At 44.4% G+C, this 22785-nt stretch overlaps 2 protein-coding genes across 6 annotated transcripts in view; both read left to right on the top strand.

Moving 5' to 3' along the window:
* LOC114435845 (phosphatidylinositol-binding clathrin assembly protein) overlaps window positions 1-14166 on the top strand; it is a 56611-nt gene extending 42445 nt beyond the window's left edge. For 3 of the 5 annotated variants that reach the window (XM_028405767.1, XM_028405766.1, XM_028405769.1), the window contains 7 exons: window positions 1201-1314; window positions 6833-6973; window positions 7156-7186; window positions 7345-7477; window positions 10296-10352; window positions 11445-11561; window positions 11646-14166. In XM_028405767.1, the coding sequence (XP_028261568.1) occupies window positions 1201-1314; window positions 6833-6973; window positions 7156-7186; window positions 7345-7477; window positions 10296-10352; window positions 11445-11561; window positions 11646-11660 (608 nt within the window). In that variant the 3' untranslated portion in view covers window positions 11661-14166. The remainder of the gene's footprint in view (window positions 1-1200; window positions 1315-6832; window positions 6974-7155; window positions 7187-7344; window positions 7478-10295; window positions 10353-11444; window positions 11562-11645) is intronic. The other 2 variants (XM_028405771.1, XM_028405768.1) reach the window with 1 other exon arrangement.
* Window positions 14167-16248: 2082 nt separating this feature from the next.
* LOC114435846 (cysteine and histidine-rich domain-containing protein 1) lies at window positions 16249-21388 on the top strand. The gene is made up of 11 exons (XM_028405772.1): window positions 16249-16524; window positions 17313-17362; window positions 17440-17496; window positions 18032-18186; window positions 18410-18513; window positions 18719-18771; window positions 19895-19965; window positions 20050-20152; window positions 20234-20353; window positions 20618-20680; window positions 20820-21388. The coding sequence occupies exons 1-11, from the start codon at window positions 16461-16463 to the stop codon at window positions 21261-21263; spliced, it is 1284 nt and encodes a 427-aa protein (XP_028261573.1). The 5' UTR covers window positions 16249-16460; the 3' UTR covers window positions 21264-21388.
* The last annotated feature ends 1397 nt before the right edge of the window (window positions 21389-22785 follow it).

Here is a 22785-nt window from a genome sequence, read left to right as displayed (position 1 = left end):
AAAGTCAACCTCGGCGCCTCCGTCTGTACACATCCAGGTGCACAGAGGTAAATCTGATTCTGGCCGCTCATTCACCTGTACGCCCATCCATCTGTTTCATGACCACCCTGCCTCCACCCACCATCACTCCTACTATGTCCTCAGAAACTAATGTTGCCTGACCTGCCTTGTCTGGAGACACACTCTTCTGTGTGTGGGGGTGTTTTTTTTTTTATTGAGTAAACAGTATTTTGTAATAGTAAATCCTCGGTTCACACTCCGAGCAGCTCGATAAACCAGTCAGAGGAGAAGTCAGCAGAGATTGAACGAGCCTCTCCTCGTTTTCTTGTTTGTCAGTGTGGAAAATGTGTCGGCTCTCACATACCAACTTCACTGTACAGTTACAGCCTGACATTTCAGCTCGCTATCAGCCGTCTCAAATCAAAAACATAGCGCAGAGATGCATCTGGACGCTGTGTTGGTGTGTTGTATTAAAGGCTTTGTGACGGAGGATTATAAGGAAGCCATTTAGAAAGAGTTTGGCCAGCTTTTAGAGCCAGAGCTGCTTCTTAGATATCAGCATTCAGGCGCTCTGACACTGAGATAACAAGCTTCCCTTAAAAATAACACACAGGAGGAAACGTCCAGCTGTAAATGTACTGAGAGTTCTTCTCTTCGCACACAGAGGATGAGATGCTAACATGGCTAAAGCTTGTTTTTCCTCCCCGCTCAGTACATCTGGTTTTATTCCTGCCTCTGTTCCTGGAAGGTTAGCTGAAACAGTGTCTATTAATAACTGTTGCTGCTGGTTTATGCTGAATTCTTGTTTTGTGGATCCCACAAAAAGACAAACTGCTCTGTCTCTCTCTGAGGATTCAGACCCCCCTAATCCCCAACCCGGACGCGAATGGAGACAAGAAAACAAAAGGTGCATCAGTGGATTTCCTCGTGTGCGGCTTTAGCCTGACATCCCCCCCCCCAGCCTGCACAGAATCTCAAGTTACTAAGCAACAACAATGGCAGCACACTGAGGACTGTAATGTTCATGTTCCTAATCTAATGGGATTAGTTTAGCAGGAGGTGGAGGAATCCTTACCAGAGAGAAGCCGCCGACTTTTGGTCTCTGCAATCTTACAGCTGCTTCTTTTGTGAAAAAAGGATGTCAGCTCTCCACAGCACGAACAGCTCCTTTAATAAGTCATATGTAACTGCATTCCTCAGGACTGGAGAGCCAGCCTCTGCAGCAGACCGCCCCGACGGCCATGACTGTAGATTTCGATGCTGTGTTTGGGAATAAGGCCGCACCCAGTAACAACGGCCCACAACCTGCAGCCGGTAACGCTCTCACTGTCTGACTGTCCAGACACACTGGAAACTAAAAACCTTTCAGCTTTTGCTGGCAGTGCTAGCGTAGCATTTCACTAACCCTCTGACTAGCTCCAGCAACTTGTGGTTGTTCCCCGCCGTAGGGTGGTTGCTTGAAACTTTCTGGCTTTGACGCATCATCTGTACGACTTCAAACGACGGCAGGAAAGAGCTCATGAAAACAAATTTCGGTTGAAGAAAATGATAATCAATCATCTGCTCTCTGCTTCAAAGGTTCCTACACAAGTCCTAAAAGCTAATCTATCAATCTGATGTTGTTCCATTCACACAATCCAACAAAGTCTGTAAGTCAATGAGTCGTTCTGAGTGAGGAGACGATGTGTAGGAACCTGTACAGCTGCTCTTGGTGTGGTTTTCCTGCCTGTTTATAGTAACAGCTTTGAGTGTCGCAGGTCTGAGCCCTTTGATTAGCTTACCTTCTTTTAACCTCTCAGCAACTGACACGATCAATCTCAGCACTTCTCAGCCCTCTAAGGCCCCGAGATGCTCCTGCAAAGCATATCATTTCATTTTAAGGCATGCTGAGTTATTGACGGCTAAGAAGAAGCCTGCAGAGGTCATCTGAAGACAGGTTGTATCATCAAGGGAGGAGGAAGTTCAGACAGAGGTTTCAGGTTTAAACCGCGAGTTACCACGGTGAATTTATTTTCAATTAATTAAGTTGACTTTCAACTAATATTTGCATGTAGCCTGCAGTGCTGTTTATCCATCTAGGTTGTTTTGATGTCAGAGTGTGGGAGACCTTCTCTCCAGTGTGATGGACCTGCATGGCACTTTACACCCCAGCAAATGCAGTTGCTTAAATGACCACTAGAGGGTGAAGTAAACTGGCGTCTTTGTAAAAATATCCAGCAACGCGACATTAATACAGAAACACGTTTAGAGCCAGCTTCACCTTCTCGAGTCGAGCACAACCAAGATGGCGACCCCCGTTAGCACAGCTGCTGCTTGTAGTTCAAAGAAAGTCGTTCTCCACTGTCGAATGCTCGTGGATATTATGGCAGATAGATCGGAACATTAAGGCTACAGGAAAATATGATTCGTTGTTTTGAGGTATGCATCATCCTCTGATGAGGTATTATTTATTATATAGCCCCAGGCTTATTTCCTGTTGTCATGCCGACGGCGAGCTTTATATTTGCTGCGGCGGCATCCATCAATCAGCGTTACTGGAAGTAAAATGGAGCAGCTGTCCAGAACAGGACCGCTGATGGTGAAGTTTCATGCACGGCTGCGTCGTCGCTTCTTTTTATCAAAAGATGCGTCTGACTTCAGATTTTCTGGCATCTCGCCCTAATCTTGTGTAACCCCGTCAGCCTCTCTTCAGATTGAACAGTTGGAGGGCTGCAGCCTGACCCCGGCTTCGGACAGACTAACTTCTTTCTATTAATAGAGTGTGTGTTCCACTACCAATACACCATCTGGGCGACTGGCAGCCTCTCACAAAACAAAACGTGTGTGTGTGTGTGTGTGGCTGATGTGTGTCTGGTCTCTTTTTGTGTGTATTTGTTGGTGTTTGCTGTGCGTCTGTCATTTTGCTCCGTCCCATCTGTCTGAGTCTGTTCTGTTGTCGTTCACACCATTCCCACCTTCCTCCTCTCCACCCTCCCTCCTCGTGTTTCATCTCTTTGCCTCTTCTTCTCTCCATCGCACTTCACACGACGAGAATCACCCAGGCAACTCCTTTCCATCTGCTCTCCTCCTCCTCCTCCTCCTCCTCCTCCCTGCTTACATTCACAGTTAAAAGTCCTCCTTCTGTGTCTCCTCTGCTACGCCTGATTTTTTTGTGTCATCACATTTAACAGTAATTCTCCTTTTGTGTAGGGGGTGTAGTTACTCCTTTATAGTTAGTATAATATATAATCTGCTGCAGCATCAAGCCCCTAAAAACAAACCATTTACTTTTGTCCACACAGTGATAATAATATGTAGAAAACAGCCTTCCTCTGAAGCTCCTGTCATATCTTTATAAAACACGCATAATGTCTTATGTCACGTTAGAATGAACCAATGCAGCCTCTGTCTTTTGGAGTCAAGCCTTCAACAGGACCCTCCCCCTCTGTTAGATCTTAAACTCTATTGACTATCAGATCTGTTGCTGAAACACCTAAGCTAACACTGATATCATTATCCTCCCTGTTCGATACAGCTCTCAGCGCTCGCTCCATCACATCCTCCTCTTCCTCCTCCTCGCTTCCCTGCAGTGTGTGTGTCTCTGCTTCTCTTCTTTTGCTCTCTGGGTTAAATTTAATTCACCAAGCTTTACTGACACGGTGGTTTAAGAAAGAAACAAAAAAAAATCAGCCACATCGCCCAAGTGTTTTATCACAGTGACAACAGTAATGGAAATGCAGACAAAGAGAGAGAAATTAGAGTCAGGAGAATTAAAGAGATAGTGGGCCGAGCTGGGTTTCTGTCCTCATCCACCGCCCTCTCTCTCTCTCTCTCGTGCTCCTTCCTACTTTATTAATTTCTCCTTCCTGTCTCTGTGTGTTTTCCCTGCTCTCCTTCTTTTTCTCTCATCTGCTAAGCTAGCAGGAAAAGTGTTTTCTGAATCTCTTGTGTCAGCACCACTGTCAGACCTGCACACCGCTTCCTAACTAAATATTATTCCTCCCGTTTTTTTCCACCATCAGTTGCTTGTTTTTGTTTTTTTTTCTCCAGCCTTTCTCCTCCTGCTCTGTGCTCTCTGTTTATAGCAGTGCAGCATTTCTCTCCTGCTTTGTGTCGTCGTCTTGTTCCCATCATCACCTCTTCAGGTATTAATTGTTTTAACCCTTTAGCATCCCCAATGCAACATGAAATAATGTGGGAATAAAAACAAATGGCAGCGTTCACATCCAAGACCCAGCAGTGCCCCTTTTACACACACACACATATGTTTATATATATATATATATTATATATATATATATATATATATATATATATATATAGCAATCGCATACTTCCGGTTCACAGGGACAGTGTCCGGGTCACGTACACAAGCCGCATGTAAACAACCGTCGAACTACGACAGCTTTGCCCCGAGTTTATTTTCCACAGGGCTACAAAAGAAATAAACTGTTTTTTTTAACCGAAAATGAAAGAACGAGCAACACGGGACAAACAAAAAACATGACGCGGTCCTACCGCGGTCTGAACGGACTCTGTATATTACGAGGCGCCACCTAGTGGTTTGGAGGACCGCAAACAAGCCGGGTTAAGCCGGATTGAGCGTGGACACGCGTGTGTGATAGCCAGATTTGAAAATAGGTCTGAACATATCCAGCTTAAAGGCTATCTGGATTCAATCCTACTCTAGCTGGACTGACTTTCTCCAGTGTGAACGGGGCCATATACACTATTAGCAAACAAGACATTTATAAGCTGTTGCTTTACACACCGGTACTTCCTCACATGGTGCCTATTGGTCCGAACCACATGTGGTTCAACCATAAGCACATAGATCGAAGCCTGGAAGGATTGTGAACGCCAGAAAAGCTAATAATAGAACCTGATTATTACTAGTCAGCACCAGTAAAACTGTGCGTACGCACTCTTTAGAGAGTGCTATTGACGACGGTTCTGCAAAAAAGGTTGTTGACACAGCAGCTGATCGGAGCAGGAATCAATTAACCCCAGGACTCTTTACCCCTAAAGAGAAAAGCCACATGATAGCGGGTCTTTGTAGGTTTTTTGACCCTTCAATTTTCCACAGATTTAGTACATATATATATATATATATTAGTATATATATATTAGTATATATATATATATATATTAGTATATATATATATATATGTATATATATATTAGTGTATATATATATATATATATATATATATATATATATATATATATATATATATTAGTATATGTATATATATGTATATATATATATATATATATATATTAGTGTATATATATATATATATATGTATATATATACACTCAACAAAAATATAAACGCAACACTTTTGTTTTTGCTCCCATGTTTCATGAGATGGACTTGAAGATCTAAACTTCATTCCAGATACACAATATTACCATTCCTCTCAAACATTGTTCACAAATCTGTCTAAATGTGTGATAGTGAGCACTTCTGCTTTGCTGAGATAATCCATCCCACCTCACAGGTGTGCCACATCAAGATGCTGATCTGACATCATGATTAGTGCACAGGTGTACCTCAAACTGCCCACAATAAAAGGCCACCCTGAAAGTGAATGTGTGACATCAGAACAGGAGTTTTTACCTCAGAAACCTGCACATACTCACCGTCCAAAGGGTGTTATCTTGCCTCCTCTGCTTTTATTTTAGCCACATCAACCACTTCTTCCTCCCCTGCTCGGTCACACCTCCAGGTTCCTACAGCAGACTGGTACAGAGCTATTAGGTGAATGAGTGCTGACATGGGAAGTTGTTAACACGGGCACTTACACACCAGCACAGGAAATGACTGCACTGTCATTTGCACGTACCGGCCGTGAGAGCAACACAATCCATTTCCCCTCACACACACATACATGCTCAAAACTAATCACAGCTCAGAGTCAGAGTGTGTACATGACAGCAGCCAGCAGATAAATCAATCATCTAAAACAACTACTGCAAGCTACTGAGTCAGGGATTATAGAGCCGCTGCTGATAGAATGAGGCTGCTGTACGACAAAACTACAGCATATCTGCTTTAAACAGGAACCCTCTGCCCAGGTGGGTAAGTGCTAAAAATAGGCCAGGATGAATTCAATTAACAGGAAGGCGAGCGGACAGATATTAAGGAGGAAGAGCTCAGCAATCCTGTCGGATCAAAACTGTCCAGGTCCGCTTCATTAAAAGAGTCGATGTATTTGAAAAGTTGTGAAAATTAGGTGGAAAGTTGAGTCTGCTCTCATTAGGATGAAATGACTTCTTACTAATACAAAAAACTTTTCACCATCATCATCCGTGCTCTAACTTTATTCTCCTCAAGCTCGATTATTTCCAGACCTTACAGTTTAGCAGGATTAGCCGCGCCCCTTCGTTAGCTTTCTGGGACAGGCGCGGGTCAGACTGGTTACATACTGATAGCTGCAGTCATTTCTGTTGGCATCAGCCAGCTTCCACTCAATGGGGACATGCTACACCTCAGCTATCATGTATTATCTTAGCATTAGCTGGTAAAATGCTCAGCTTTCTGGTAGCTGTTGAGCTAGTTAGCATTAGCAGCTCACATAAAACCAGAAGAATCCCGCACTGATTGCTGCCCTTACTCTCTCGCTGCTAAAACTTGCTCTATCTTACCTCAACATATTGATTAACCAACGCTTGACAGGGCTGTTGTGCCTGGTTACAGTTGCTAAGCAGTGGGAAAAGGGTTCAGCGAACGGTCGAGTCCTGCCGCCCCCTTAAATTAAATTTGAAGTTTGTTGTTGGTGTCTGTGTGAAACCTCCATCTGTTGCTTTACCTCATCACATTTACATGTACGAGTTGTTTCTCCTTCAGGTTTCGATGCTCTGGGAGACCTGTTAAAACCGACGGTTCCCACACACACCGCACCACCTCCTCCTCCTCAAATGGCCATCCATCCTGGAGGAAAGCTGCTAGCCAATGACCTCGACTCGTCTCTGGCCAACCTCGTGGGCAGTGAGTGTCGAGATACATGAGAACATGTCAGCAGAGAGAGCCGCAGTGTACAAACAGAACAGTTATATAACCAAAAAATACTGAAAGTCTTTCAATAATACAAACCAGAGAAACAGGAATGAGACTCAGCCTGTCTTCAAATCTTAGCACTTACTTTTGATTTTGTTTCTACCCCTTCTCAGATCTGCAGTTTGGTGGGACCCCAGCCAAGAAGTAAGTTGTGATCATACCTTCTAGACTGTGTCTGGTGTTGTGTGTACCCTGTTCTTCTTCCTCCACGGCCTGACTGACTGTGTTGTTGTTTGAGTGTATTTTTAAAAACAACCTCCTGACCGCGCGCTTGTTTTGTTGCCCTGCTCGTCCCACTGCAGGCCAGAGATGCAGTGGAGCCAGCCTGGAGAGAAGAAGCTGACGGGTGGCCAGAACTGGCAAAATAAGACCATGTCGTCCACGCAGTGGGGTCCGGCTCCCATGGCCCCGCAGCCCATGCCTGTACAACATGTGGTAAGAAGGCAGACACCCACAGCACAGCACTGATGTGATGGATCCATGGATCCACTAAGGTGGCTGCAAGTCCTCAAAGTCTCAATATCTTATCTAGATTTTTTTGAGTCGGTGTTTTTTGGTGTGCTGTAAGCTACAGCTTTAGCTTAGCATGTATGAAAATGATGGCTAGCTAATATCTGCCTTGCTAAATTGGAGTTTCTATTAGATACAGCTCTAAGCCGGTTAGCTTAGCATAAAGGGTTGCAACATTAGGTACTGCACTATTTCTTAAACACACCAGCTAGTGATTAGCTTAGCATAAAAGCTTGAAACCGAGGCAACAGGATTGCTTGGCTCCATATTTTTTTTGTCAGCCATCCTGCTCCATTATCTGTAGTAAACAACAAATCTGTCATGTTTGTTTAATGCAGCTCTAAGTGCTGCATTATTTCTGCACTTAGCATTAGCATAAAGACCTGGAATGGTGGGAAACATATAGTAACTTGCAGACACCTTACCGATGTGCAAAACAAAGCAAAAATGGCTGCAGTGCGCACACTGAATGCTGTCTGTGTGCATGCAACTGTGCTGCTGTATATAGATGGGAAATTATGTGTGGATGTAAGGGCTTCGTACAGTGTATAGCTGTGTGTGTGTCTGTGTGTGTGTGTGTGTGTTTGAGCTGGACTTGGCAGCTCCTGATTGTCCTCCTGATCTCTGGACTGCAGTTTCTGGCTGACGAGGACAAACTGTCACTAACCCTCGCCTCCCTCTCTCCCTCTCTCTCTCTCTCCTGTTGATTCTTCCTCCTCTCTCCTCCCTCGCTGCCCTCTTCACCCTCGCTGTCATCCTCTCTAATCTCTCCTTCCTGTCCCACTCGTCCTCCTCATGCATGTCTTCCGCCCGTTTTGCACCGTCATCCACTCGCCTTCCTTCCCTCCTCCTCGCCCCTCTGTGGGTTTTATCACGTCGGTGTTTTGCGTGGTCATCTGCTCGTCCTGTTTTCGACATGTGCACGTCGTGACCCCTCCATTCTTGTTTCTCTTCATTCCCCTTTGCTTTCTTTTCTCTTGTGCATGTCTTGTTTCTGATTCCCCCCCTTTCCTTCGTCTTCCCTTCACTCTCTCACCCTCACACCTGTTTGCCTTCCTCTTTCATCACCCTCTGCTCATCCTCCACTCCTCTTCTCGCCTCCCCTCTCTGCCTCTTTGTCTCCTCTTCTTTGTCTTTTGTCCTTTTTTCCCTGTTGCGTCCTGATGCAGAATGGAATGTTCTATACTAGTTATGTAAGTACTTATCTCTGTTTAGTAAGACAAGTCTTAACGAGCTGCTCAGAAACCCTCCTCCTCCTCACTATCTGGCTCTTCATCTTATTCTGTCACCTCTTCCTTTTCTTCTCTTCTCCCAGAGACGCTTGTTAAAAACAGATTTTCTCTTCCTACCCGAGTTGCACAAATAACCTCCTCACCTCGGGCTACATGCTAATAGCCCGTGCTAGTTATGTAAGGACGTTATCAGAATCAGAATTTCTTTGTTTATGGTTCTGATTGGCCTCTGGATGCAGGCTGCAGAGCAGCAGCAGCAGGCTGAGCGTTAACAGACACACGTGAAACACGGTGCGTCGGCGCTCCGACAGACGGACAGCAGAGAAGCTGCAGCGGTGCATAGAGAGCGTCTCATCCTGTCAGGTCTGAAAACATGAAATGATGCTCGCTGTCATTTCACACAGACTCAGAGACAGATGGTTCATCTCATCAATTTAATCTTTAATCAAGGTTTAAACAACAGAAACGCTGACGTAAAACTCACAGACTGACTTAAATCCACTTTATGAGGCATCGGCTGCATGTTAACTGTGTACACTGAAGTATACAGCTTATTTTTAACACTTAATATATATATATCAGAATTTGGTTATATATTTTGAATCATTCAGAAATAGTGTGTATGCACAAATCTGGGATTCATTCATTTTTAACAAATAATGTGAAATTAGCTACTGAAACGCTGGATCTGTGTGGATGAAACGCTCATACGGTTCAAAACGTTTGCGTAAACACGCGGCGCTCGCCTCCATGTGGACGGGGCCGGCTTCTATTCTCGTGTAACCGCTTCCTTCATTCATGAATAAACTCTACGCAGGCGGCTTCCTTAGATGGACTAATCACTCATGATTCACACACATACGCACGATGTTCCGTACGCAGATTAAGAACATATTAGAGCGAGGCCCACTGTTCTTTACCTCACCCAACAGGTCACAGACATCACTACAGACGGCAGTGATTGATCAGCGCTGTGTGTTGTTCACTCAGTCACTGACCAAGGCATCATTATCAATGAGAGAATGATGCTCGTACAGGTTTATTAAAGCGTAAACCCTGCAGTGATTTAAGTGATTCAATCATTTGACCTCATAGATGAGTTATTGGAAACACTTCCTGTTTTCACAGACTGGAGGTGGTGTTAGAGAGGGGCTTTGTGCTGCCCTGTTAAAAATGCCACAGTTGTCTCATTTACAGTGATGGATGAGGTCAGTGAAGGCAGCGCTGTTTTGGAAACACTTCAGCCTCCTCCTCCGTGTTCACAGACACTCGAATGCACCGCCACATAAATTACAGATTTTTGTGAAGAAGCCTCGATGCAGCAACAAATCAGCTGTCATGTCGGTTTGATTTGTGAAGCCCCCCCTCCCCCTCCCAGCAGGCGTCCTCTCAGTGCTCCCGCCGCCTGCGGTGCTGCTGTGCTCCTATCTTGTTGTGACCAGTTTAAACGTGTCTGTTTTCGGGGGGCTTCTGCTCGCTGCTTGTCTGATGTCGGTGTTCTCTTCTTCCAGGCTCCAGCTCCCATGGCTTTCCCCATGACCACACCACAAGTGCCTGTGTATGGAATGGTGAGTGTGCACAGCTTTGACTTCTGCAATTACAGGCCTGTTGCATCAACAGGCAGTGTGTTACTACAGTCAACAGAGGCAGTAAAACACCACCAGACTCCATTCAAAAGAAGACATGTAGTTTTTACATTTGTGTGTGTGTGTGTGTGTGCACAGTGAGGAATGTTACTGTGTTTTTGAGTAGCAGTGCTGGTTCTAGATGCTGCCATGAGATTGCTTTATTTTCATTTTTCTTCAGTGTAACCTGACTCCTGCAGCTCTTCTTTGAGGTTCATTTACTGTTTTTGTGAATGGAGTCTGGTGGCTTTGAAGGTGGTGAGAATTCAGTATCACAGCTTTATTTCCCTGTTGGTAAAGGCGGTCTAACATCACGGTGAAGTGGTGATAATGTTCCACTCTTCACTTTATACCTCATCCCTTTAACGGTTCACATTGGGGAAGTCAATCCGGCTAGAGCAGGATTCGGGCCGTATCTGGATATATCTGGATTGATTTCAATCCACCTCACGGATGTGGATCTAGCCGGATTGGCTTACATCTGGCTCAGGTCTGAACGCAAATGCGACTAGCCAGGACTTCCAGGTTCACAGGGACAGCTTCTGGGTCGCATAGAAAAGCTGCATGTAAACAACCGTCGAACTACGACAGCTTTGAGTTTATTTTCCACAGGGCTAAAAAGGAATAAACTGCTTTTTAAACTGAAAAAAACGAAAGAGCGAGCGACACGGACCAAAAAATGCACAAAACATGCGCACACGTGGCCCTACCACGGCCTGAACAGACTCTGTATATTAAGAGGCGCCACCTAGTGGTTTGGAGGACAACAAACAAGCCAGGTTAAGCCGGATTGAGCACGGACACTTGTGTGTGATAGCCAGATTTGAAAATAGGTCTGAACGTATCCAGCTTAAAGACTATCTGGATCCAATCCTACTCTAGCTGGATTGACTTTCTTCAGTGTGAACGGGGCTTAAATGTCTGTCGTCTCTCTGCTTAGTTTACATCTTTCCCTGCTTGTTTTTTTCTCTCTGGTCATCTCCATCATGAATGAATCCTCTTTTGAATGACTGATTCTGTTTCTCCATCCGTCAGGTTCCTCCCCAGATGGGTCAGATGGGCGGGGTACCTGTGATGGCTCCTCAGCCAATGATGTACAACCAGCCTGTTCTCAGACCCACCAACCCCTTTGCACCCATGCCCGGAGCCCAGGTCTGTAACACACACATAATACCAGGTTTAAGACTCATTCACTCAGTGGGTCACCATGTTGAATCTCTGCTTTTTCACTCACAGATGCAGTTTATGTAATCCAGTCAGGAGAAGGGGGGAGGGGGGGAGCAGAGTGCCAAAAGCGACAAACAAACAGCAGAGGAAAACACACGAGAGGACGATCAAACCATGTGATCACATGACTAAAGAGACAGACGGACAGACGACAAGATGACCGACCGACACCAAAACTCAGAGCTGGAGGAGAGGGAGGAGATGACAGCACAGAGGATGGAGGGATGGAGGCGGAGAAGATGTCTGAAGCAACTCCCTGTGTGTCTGTGTGTGTGAGTGTGTGTGAGGCTTCTCTCTGTTTACCGTCTGATTTCTGTTTAAAATTCAATGGAGTGATGTTTCAGAAGAGGGAATCTGGAGAAGGAGGAGGAGGATTGGTGGAGTCCTACCTCTGGTGGTCAGTCAGTGTGAGAGTCCCTGCTGCAGAATTAGCTTTATTTCATACTGGTGCTATTTTGTCCTCTCTGGGTCACCGTCCGCCTGCAACGGCACCTTTGGAGCGCTCAGGAGAGGACACCTGTTTGTTCCGTGTGTGTGTGTGTGTGTGTGTGTGCGCAGGAGTTGCTTCAGACAACACCTTTACAGCCGACCTCCATCCCATCCCCGCCCTCATTTGCCGTCTGCGTCCACATCTGTCCACCCGGCGATAGATCCAACGGTCTCAGTGTGTCACTTTCCGCTCTGTTGGGATATATTTGTATTTTCAGTCCTTTCCTGGATGTTTATCGGGGCTTGTACAGCGACTTGTTGAAGCGTTTTGTTAATAGTAGTTGTTGTTATGCGTTTTAAGTCTTTGTTACTCATGCCCTAAAGCACAGATACACACAGAGGCGGGGGTTAGCCACATGCTAGCACAGCACAGAGATGTGGAACCAAACTGTTTTAAGACCTGCTCACACCCGACAGTGTGCACGGTAATTTTTCAGCTGCAATTTATTCTTCAAAAGAGAAACAAGCTAGGTTAGCTTAGCCCCCTTTTTTCCCTTTTTCAATGGGAACAGTTAACAACAGTTGGTATGTCTCCTAATAAAGTGGCTAATTGCTAACGACGCCACTCATACTGGAATTCCGCTGTGCTCCATGTTGGTGTTACGAGGCCTTAAACCAGCCACGCTTGAACATGCGACGGAGTGTTTATTAGCATCATTAGCCCACCTGCTGCCTGATAGCGACGTCAGCGGCTGGACGATCTGTGTGTATCTGTGTTCTGTTTTTTCTGTCTTCATCAGCTCGCCATCAGACTTTGTAAGATGAGAGCTTTTACATCACCTCTTGGCAGATCTGTGTTAATGTGCCAATGATGGAGGACAGCAGCACTGACTGAGCTAAATGTTACTGAATCAAGCTGAGTTGACTTTACATCGCACTGATTCACAGTGCATGGCTGTCCAAACCTTGGGAGTCAAATTGGACAAGCGGTCGTGGCCGGAGCGTCCGCCAGAGCGTCCGTGGCTCGGCTGGAGCGTCCGTCGCTCACTCGGCCGGAGCGTCCGTCGCTCACTCGGCCAGAGCGTCCGTCGCTCAGCCGGAGCGTCCGTCGGTGTGTATTTCTGCGTCGTTGTGCGTCTGCTTACACATGTGCATGTACGTTCTTTCCATTGAGGGCTACTATTTCTGAGGGTCAAATTTTGAGCCAATGAGTTTGAGATGAAACGATTTGTTTTTATAAAAAAATAAAATAATAATAATAATGATTCAATTTTGTTGCAAAAATGCACAAACATGTTGCACTTATCAGTGGCTGTCCCGCCGCGGCGGGGCTGTTACTCGTCCTTTTGGCGTGAAGGAGAGTTGAAGTTTGCGGAGATAGTTTGAGGTTTTTCAGTCTGACGTTTGTTTCGTCTGCCTGCGGGCCACCACTCGTGTCCCGGTCCAGCATCCCCATCCCGTCCATCAGTGATGGTCCAGAACCACCATCCGCTCTGCTGTCAGGTCTGTAGAAGCTCGCCTCAGTCCGGTGTAGTCGCTCTGTCTCTAGAAGGCTTAACCCTTACTGTATGTGTAGATATGTAAATTACAGTAACCCGTCCCCGTCCCTGCTGGATAGATCCCGCTTTTTAGGAGCTTCTTGTCGCAGTCTTGTGTTAGCCTAGCCTAGCCTATCCCGCCGCGTCCTCTGTAGCTCTATGATCTCTCGGTGTCTCTGTCTTCTAGCTGTAGATGAATCCTCTCAGAGGCTCTCAGGCTTTTCTTGAGCTCTCAGTGTTGCTCTTTGTTCTCCTAGATAAGGTCCACGTCTCTTTCCTCCCATCGTCCTTCCATCCGTCCTCTCCATCTCTGCCTCTCGAAACGATGTCAGCAGCCTTCAAACTGTCTCTGAGCGGACGGCGAGGTGTCCTGAGACAAACGGTGCTTTTCTAGATCAAGTAGCTAGATAGTCCAAGCAGTTCTGGAGCGTTAGCTACATGCTAACTAGCCTTCAGCAGAGGCTGGAAGAGTTGGCCAGCTCGTGTTCAGGGCTCCTCAGTGCGGTGCAGAAACATTGTCGGCCATCTTGTCCCGTCCGTTGAATAAATGTAAATTTTTTCTAGGATGGAGTGATTTTCTTTACACACGTTCACTTTAAACTTTTATTTTATTTATTTGATTAAATTTGGAATAAGCTTTTTTTATGGGATTTCTAAATCTAATTTTGAATTTTTTTTTGAAATTTTGAATCTTCTTGAGTTTTTTTTCTGTAAATTTGCAACTTTAACCCTCAAAAATGAACAAAAATATATATCAGAAATCTGTCGAACCCTTTAATAGTTAAATTAACACCTACACAGACCTGCTCACTCTTTCTATATATTTAGTTTACATGCAGCTCTAGAAACAAGACTCCACCTCAAAACCAAAAACACAAATCTGAACTCACTTCGTCCTCTGACTTTTAGCTTTGCGACGCTCATACAGTGTGTGTGTGTGTGTGTGTGTGTGTGTTGTTATGGAGCAGGAGGGATGGTCAGGGGTCTGAGGCCTCTGGTCTTCTCTCGGCCTGCAGTCAGTCCCGCCTGTGACGAGCCTGTCTCCGTCTGTTCAGGACGTCTGAGCGGCGCTGAGGATTCCGTCCTCCATCCTGTGGGTTTTTTTTGTGCGTCTCCATGGCGTTGGTGAAACTGCCAGTAGTTGTCACAGCTTTATCATGTTCAGGGAGGGTGCGGCGGGTCCTCCCAGCACCCCCTCTGTGTTCTGGTGAGGGTAGCACTCTGCGTCGTTGTAGCATGAAGCTCAGAGGAGGAACCAGGATGAACCTTGATGTCATTAAAGAGCCTCAGAGAGCCTCTCTCTCTCTCCCTCTCTCTCTCTCTCTCTCTCTCTCGGGTGCATGGTTGTATCGTCGTTTGTCGTCCTTTTTATTCCGTTTAGCATGATGTGATGATGATGATGAATCCTCTCCTCGCCGTCCCCAGGCGAGAAAGGGTTACTGACAGATTTATCAGCTAGAATCGAGCCGCTGTAGCAGAACAGAGACAAACTTCTTCTTCTTTTATTTTATTTTCTCCTCTCAAAGATCTGACTTTTGTTACTCACGAGTCCTCAGTGGCAGGTCTGGCGCCCCCTGTGGGTGAAAGGAGAAGCTCATCCTGTCAGTGAGCCCAGTCAAAGACCTCTCTCTGTGTGCACGTTGTGTTTGTTCATGGTGAGAACCCTCGGATTGCTGCCTCACTCTACTGTATATAAGGACACACACACACACACACACTCATATCCTGCATTATTCTCAGTATGTTTCTGAGCACAGTAACAGCAGTGTGTGGGGTGGGGCCCACACGGACAGACAGACAGATGATGTCTGTCCATCAGGATCAGCCATGTATTCTCAGTGATGCCAAATTGGTCCGTCTACCCCCCCCCCTTCTTCTTTGTACATGTGTTTTTTTTCTATTTATTTAAAGCAGAATATATGGATTGTATCGAGCATGGAAAGACAAACCGATGTTACAGTGGACAGACGTCACAGGCTCTTCTTTTACAGCAGTATGTTTCTTTATTCTGGGATCTGTTTTCTCTCTTTTCTTTTTTTTGGAAGAAATAAAAAGTCATTTTCATTCCTAAACTATTGTCTCTGTCTCTTTTTTGTTTTTTTGTAGCACTTCAAATATTTGAGATGATATATATTCAAGGCCTTGAGATGTCAGAGTGAATTTTAATTGCAGCTCCGCGGGGCTTCAGATCACAGCCCATGCTTTAACCCATCTCCTACATTTTTCAGCAGCAGCCAGTTTAGTCTCCAGTTAAAATTTGTTCATTTCTTCGCAGGCTGAGCTGTAGGCAGGAGGCAGTTAGCTTAGCATGAGGGGAAAATGATGATAACTGTAGTGAAATGGTGGATCATGGGAAATAGGTGGAAAACCTTTGCTAGAGAGAGTTTCGCTGTCACAATGACAGCGTGATGATGAGTGTAGCACTGCTAATGCTAACATTCAAATGTCTGTGAAATTACAAAAGGCTGATCTTTAACAGGAAGCAGCAGAAAGTGACAGAAATCCAGAAGCCGTCAGTCTCTCTGTGGCAGCTGCCCAGCCTGTGACAGGTGACGCTCACCAGGAGGAATGCCAACCCCCACCTTCAGATAAGTTCTGACAGCTGTAAATTGAGAGGGTGGAGGGAGGGAGGTGAGGGGCTATTTTTACCTTTCATTCAGTCAGGCCTGAACCAACCCTCCACTCTCTGAGGGCCAGCACTCCTTCTGGATCTCTCCTTTTGGCCTGACGGTGGAACCTTCTGGAGTTCTGTCCGGCAGCATAAGACCAGCAGACACGGCCGGTGGTTCAGAGGTGGAGATCCGAACCATCAAGTACAAACTGTAGAGAGTGAAGTAGAAGAAATCAGGAGGCCAACATGACTCTGCTGTGCTACAACAAAGGCTGCGGGCAGACGTTTGACACCGACACCAACAACGACGGTGAGATGCTGCTTTTATTTTGTGTTTTTCTAGATGTTAAAGACCAGACGTCTCAACAGGAAGTAAACAAGGAGACCTGGAATATGTTTTCGGATCAGTTTTCACTGAATTCTCAAGAATACATTCTTCTTTAAACTTCTCAAACCCATTATTCTCCACTTCAATGTGTTTTAGTGTGCTTTTATTTTGAAAGGACACAGATTTGTGTCCTTTCAATATAAATGTGAGCATCAGTGTGAGAGCAGAGTCTTTATGATAGTGTCTGTGTTACTGGAGCTCTGGCTAGCTTAGCATGTGTGATCAGCCACGTGTCTGTGGACGGATGACAGCCCTAAGATCCTCCTAGCAACCGGTGTCCATATATGGGACCCTGTGAACAACTGGCCTTGTGTGTGTCTTCCTTTGAGGACACACACCTCACTGTAGGGACACCAGGATCAAACCTGACGCTTTATTGTTATCAGTGTGCAGGAAACACATGTAAATGAGTTTACATTCAGAAGTCATTAGCCTGTGTGTGTGAGGTTGTCGGATTTATGGAGCTTTGGGGGACACATACATCAAGACCTGTTAATCAGGGACAATGCTTATAGGGACAAAATCTGTGTCCCTGCTGCTTCTTAAGTCAGTGAAAGGTTATCCACGATGTCTAGGGACTAAATCCTAGGTGTAAATTAAACTGTGTGTGTGTTGGTCTGACTTATAGTACCTTTTGGGGACACACGTCATTCATGTCATCATTGGGGACTAAACCACAAAGATGTTGTCTTTCTTTTTTCCTTCCACAGAGTCCTGTCTCTTCCACCCTGGAGTCCCCATCTTCCACGATGCTCTGAAGGTAAACTGATCTCTCAACATCTGGGTTGATTGGACCTGGATTAAAATAATAATAATAATCTTTGTTTTGGTCCTCAGGGTTGGTCCTGCTGTAAGAAGAGGACAACGGACTTCTCTGAGTTTCTCTCCATTAAGGTAACATCTGTGGATTAGAAGCAGGATTGGGGAGGTGAAAACATTCAGCAGCTCTGACAAAACTTTCATTAATCCAGCCACGTAGGATCAGAGTTAGTGATATTTAAATTCAATCTGAGTAACTGCAGAACATTAGAAACATGAATATTGATCCTCTGTGTAATCATTTAAGATGTGGGTTATGAGGTGAAGCTTTATTCATACGAGAAAAGTCAAATAACACTCAAACTGTTAATAATAATAATCGACTCTTTAGCATCATCATCAAGTTTCATGTTTGACATTTTTAATTCAGGATGTCCTAAATATGAATAATTTGTCTGCATATATGTGTTTATAGTATATCATAAAAACTCTTGGATTAGTTCATACGTGAATAATATTTAAGCTAGGTTAGCTTAGCTTAGCTTAGCTTAACGTATGTGTATTACTGCCACCACCAGAAGGGGGAGACAAACCTTCTGCTCTTTAGCTTTAAAGCTAAATGAGGCTGCAGAGGACAGGAAGCACATCTGAAGTATGTGTGTGTGTTCAGGGCTGCACACGTGGGCCCCACAGCAACGTGAAGCCACTGGAGCCTCTGAGGCCAGAGGTGTCATCAGACAAAGGCCTGATCACACACAGCAGTGACCCAGAGATCATCTACCAGGGCCCCAAGTCTGCAGAGAAGCTCCAGAGAGAGAGGCCCAGGTGAGTGTCCATGGTTCCCTCACTTACATGGGCTGACTGGAAGGTGTCTGTTTGCATACACCTCCTCACCTGGTGTGTGTGTGTGTGTGTGTGTGTGTGGTCAGGATGAGGTCAGCTACAGCAGCTTTGAATGAATAATTCAGTGGATAACACTGAACAGTAATCCACAGTGCAGATCTCAGCCTGCATGTTCATATCTGTATTAATTTGTGTGTGTGTGCAGGTCAGACGAGCCCTTGGTGAAGCTGCCTCACAAAGTGTCGGCGTCGCTGGCTCAGGTGCTGGAGAAGCTGGACATCAGCAAGAGAGAGGAGGAGGAGAAGAAAGGTCAGAAGACTGTGGAGGGTTATTCTTTAATTTAATGTTTCAGTCATTTCTGAGCACAGCTGGAACACAGACAGGAAGGGATTCCATATTTAAAGGTGTTTTTTTTATCATCATTTATACTCAATTAATACTGAGGACACTTCAGGATTATGTAGGATTATTGTTCAGTCACCAACTTGACAGGAATATCTGTGTTTTCCTGCAGAGAGTCAGACGGTCGTGCCCGGAACACGATGCAAAAATTCAGGATGCAAAACAGTGAGTTCAAAACAGTCTTTTTTATCTCTTCACACACACACACAGAGAGAGAGTTCAGATTAATTTTTCTCTGCTTCAGTCTCTAAAGTTTAATAAGAGCTCCATCTAGTGGACGAGGAGGCGTACAGCAGTCAGAGTCATAGCTGTCAGCACTGTTCAGGTTGGAATCAATTTATTTATGACAGCTGATATAAAATGAGCTAAAGTTCTGCTCACACATGATCACAATGATGAGACAACAGAATTAAAAATTATATTTTTATTAGAAAGTATTCAGTATAATTTTACAAAATAAATGTTCCTCTTTAAATTATTATTTAAAAAAACCTTTATTATTATTCGAACACTGAAATATATTAATGTATGACTGTTAAATCTGCTGTTTGAGGATTATTATTATTATTATTCTGGTGTGGCCTGGTCACTCTCCTCCCTTCAGTGTCCCTGAATGCATCACGTGTCACATTATTATAAATAAAATCCAATATAAACCTCACAATGTTCTATCATACACTGTAAAGTGTAATAAGTTGACATTACTTAAAAAAAGTTTGGAAACCGATTGCCTCCAAATTTCTAAGTAAAGTATGTCATTAATTTAAGTCAGTAAAGCTGAAAAAGCTGCGTTTAGACTACTCATGCCATGACAGTAAACCTCAGTATAGTTAAGTCAAAATAATTAGTTTGGTGTACTATAAAATATCAGTTCAAAGTATGAGTTATGTTAAGTAAACACTACTCAAGTATGAGGAAACTGATGCCTCAGTCCCTGAATAGAGGATTTGCTCCATGAGTGAAGGTGGTTGGGAGAGTAAAGATATGTCTACAGAAAAAAAAAGACTATAATTAGCTTTAATTTAATACGGTCTTGAACACACTACACAGATCAATTCAACTTTATGACCACACTTTTACAGTGTCAATCAACATGCTTAAAGTGTCTTTATGAAATTTACCAACACCTGTGTGTCAGTACTTCACCAAAGTAATGTTACAATTACATTTTACAGTGTAGAAATAAAACTACTGCAGCTTTAAAAATCATAAAAACACGTTCATCAAAATAAATAATAATATAAATATATATAAAATGTGATTATTGACATCCTGTGTGTGTGTTCAGGTCTATCAGGGCCCAGAGACCGACACGGAGGTCTGCACCCATCACCCGGGGGGGCCGGTCTTTCATGAAGGGTAAGGCGGGGGGGCGGGTGTTGATTTTGTGTTGTTGTCTTTTTTCCACCACAAACGGTGTTGTGGCTTGTTGTCTGTGTTCAGGTACAAATACTGGAGCTGCTGCTGCATAAAGACCACCGACTTCAACGCCTTCCTGGACCAGAAGGGCTGCAGCAGCGGTAAGCACCGCTGGACCCCCAAGCAGGTACAGGACCGACACAGGACCGACACACACCTGTCTGAAACACAGGTCAGCAACAAATGGACGTTTATGTGTTTTTCACAGGACAAGAAGAAGGTTGCGTGTCGACACGACTGGCACCAGACTGGAAATAATGTTGTTGTAACAATCTACGCCAAAAACGCCAACCCGGAGGTGACCAGCATACAGGCCAACAGGACGGTGGTACGAAAACACACAGACACACAACCAGCTGTGTGTTCACTGCTGTGAAGTTAAAGTAAAAGTTAGCTTTAAGCAGTCATTAATGACTTGGATTGCTTTCCCTACCTTCCTTCCTAAGTTTTGTTATTGGCATTACATTACCTCCTCCTTAGTGGTAGCTGCAACAAAAGCAGCTTTACTCAACACAATGTAGCATTTAGCTAAATAAGCACACATGTGGAACATATTAATGCATTCAAACCTGTTTTTCTTATCTCTCTGCAGCTTTTGTGTCAAATCCAGTTTGAGAACAATAAAATTTTCAAGAGAGAGTTTCACCTCTGGGGGGTGAGTGTCTGCTCAGTGCAACCTGACCTTTCTGCACGATGAAGTTTATCAGGAACGCTCAGCTAACATGGAAAATCGTAAGTTTGAAGCCATTTTTGTATTGAACGTAATAATTGGAACAAATCTCTCTGAATTCCAGGTGATCAATGTGAAACAGAGCTCTGTCAACATGGTCCCATCCAAAGTGGAGATCACCCTCCGGAAGGCCGACCAGGTGTCCTGGGGCAAACTGGAGGACCCCAACTACAAACCAGAGCCGGAACCTGTAGAGAACCCGTTCAACGAGACCGCAGAGTCATACCAGCCCAACTGGGACATCGAAGATGACGACATCAGCGACTCGGATGATGACTGGCAGTACGACACGCCGGAGAACAGGAAGCAGAAGAAGAAGGAGAAGGAGGAGGAGAAGAAGAAAGATGAGGAGGTGCAGAAACAGAAGAGGAAGGAGGTGGAGGAGGAGATGAAAAGAGCGATGGAGGAGAGGAGGAAGGCAGAGGAGGAGAGGAAGAAGCTGGAGGAGCAGAGGAGGCAGGAGGAGCAGGAGGGTTTCGAGGACATGCCGGACCTCGAGTCCGACTGATCATTTCTGAAATAATCAGAATGTGTCTACGTGTTTGATTGATGACACGCTGGATTGATCATGTTCATGCTGGAGTTTGTCAGCTTTTTCTGCACAAAACAGAAATAAAGACTTTTGTACGTCTACATTCTGTGTGATGAAACATTTGACGACCGACAGCTGCAGCCGACACTGATGTGTAGGTCAGGAATAAACAGAGCTGTTATTTAAAGCAGAAAGATTATCGATTAATTTAAAGGCCTGATGAATCACCTGTAAACACTGACGGTTTGTGAGTCACCCTGGAGTTGTATTTCCACGCATTGTTTTCATCATTACAGGCCTATTGTGTATGTTGTGTGTGAACGCAGCCCACACTGAGCAGCTTTACTGCATAAACATTCATTGTGTGAGGCGACAAACGGGCGAGTAAACACAACCTGAAACAGTTTGTTTCAAAAACAATCCTGCCATCATGGCAACCACACGCTGTATTATATAAAACCTCCATCCACCGTCTTTATTTAGTGGTTTTGAGTAGTGAGGGTGTAAAATATAACCTGTGAGGGTGTTAAATCCTGACTAAAATTTAAACATGTCTTCTAGTGGATACATTTGAAGTTAAATTGGCACTAAACTCTCATTGACTCTTATTGAAGAATAGCATTTTTAAAAAAATCACCATGAATAATCCTTCAAAGCTGCAGCAGATATTTCACTGGATTATTGTTAAAGAAGGTCTCCTCTATTCCCACAGTGAGTTTTAATGAATATCTACTGCAGGATTGTGGAGAAATGTGAAGTTAAATTGGCACTAAACTCCCATTGACTCTCATTGAAAAATGGCATTTTTAAAAAAATCACCATGAATAATCCTTCAAAGCTGAAGCAGATGTTTCACTGGATTATTGTTAAAGAAGGTCTCCTCTATCCCCACAGTGAGTTTGAGGAACATCTACTGCAGGATTGTGGAGAAATTTGAAGTTAAATTGGCACTAAACTCCCATTGACTCTTATTGAGAAATAGCAGATAACAGGTCTCCTCTATAACCACAGGTGACAAAGAGATGTTAAACCCCTTTCACTCTTCTCTCCATCTTCAAGACAACAGTCTGAAAAACAAACAAAACACAACATGAACACATCTTCACACTTCAAGAATTCATTTAATCTCCAGAGAGTGTGTCTCTGTTACACACTGCACACAACAACACAATAATACACCTCGCAACGTACAAGGTCGTGCAACATCTAGTCTGGCTTCCAGCGTTGCGCACACAGTCTCAATAATATAGGCTGTTCGGATCATAGGAGTTGCGTTCACAAATGTCGTGAATGGAATACTGCTGCGCAAAAAAGTGTGGATCCTTTTTTTTTATCTGAGCTCCTCAAAAGAGTTTCAGTCCATGAAAAAAAAAAAAACATAACAAAAAAAAATCTCAAAGATGTTTCCCCAAAATGGCTTCTGTGGCAATTTTCAACACAACAAATCAAAAATGACACAAAAAAAAATTTCATCCTAAATGTTTTGGTGTAAACGATT

Source organism: Parambassis ranga, chromosome 5 (genome assembly GCF_900634625.1).
Source record: "Parambassis ranga chromosome 5, fParRan2.1, whole genome shotgun sequence".
NCBI classification, from domain to species: Eukaryota; Metazoa; Chordata; class Actinopteri; family Ambassidae; genus Parambassis; species Parambassis ranga.
Note: the sequence above shows the minus strand (reverse complement) of the source record. Positions and strands in the feature narration are given on the sequence as shown.

Excerpts from the sequence above, each read along its gene's own strand:
- LOC114435846 (XM_028405772.1), top strand. The coding sequence starts at position 16,461 with ATGACTCTGCTGTGCTACAACAAAGGCTGCGGGCAGACGTTTGACACC. Across the intron at positions 17,497-18,031 it reads CTGAGTTTCTCTCCATTAAG|GGCTGCACACGTGGGCCCCA; the intron begins GTAACATCTGTG and ends GTGTGTGTTCAG. Across the intron at positions 19,966-20,049 it reads GGGCCGGTCTTTCATGAAGG|GTACAAATACTGGAGCTGCT; the intron begins GTAAGGCGGGGG and ends GTCTGTGTTCAG.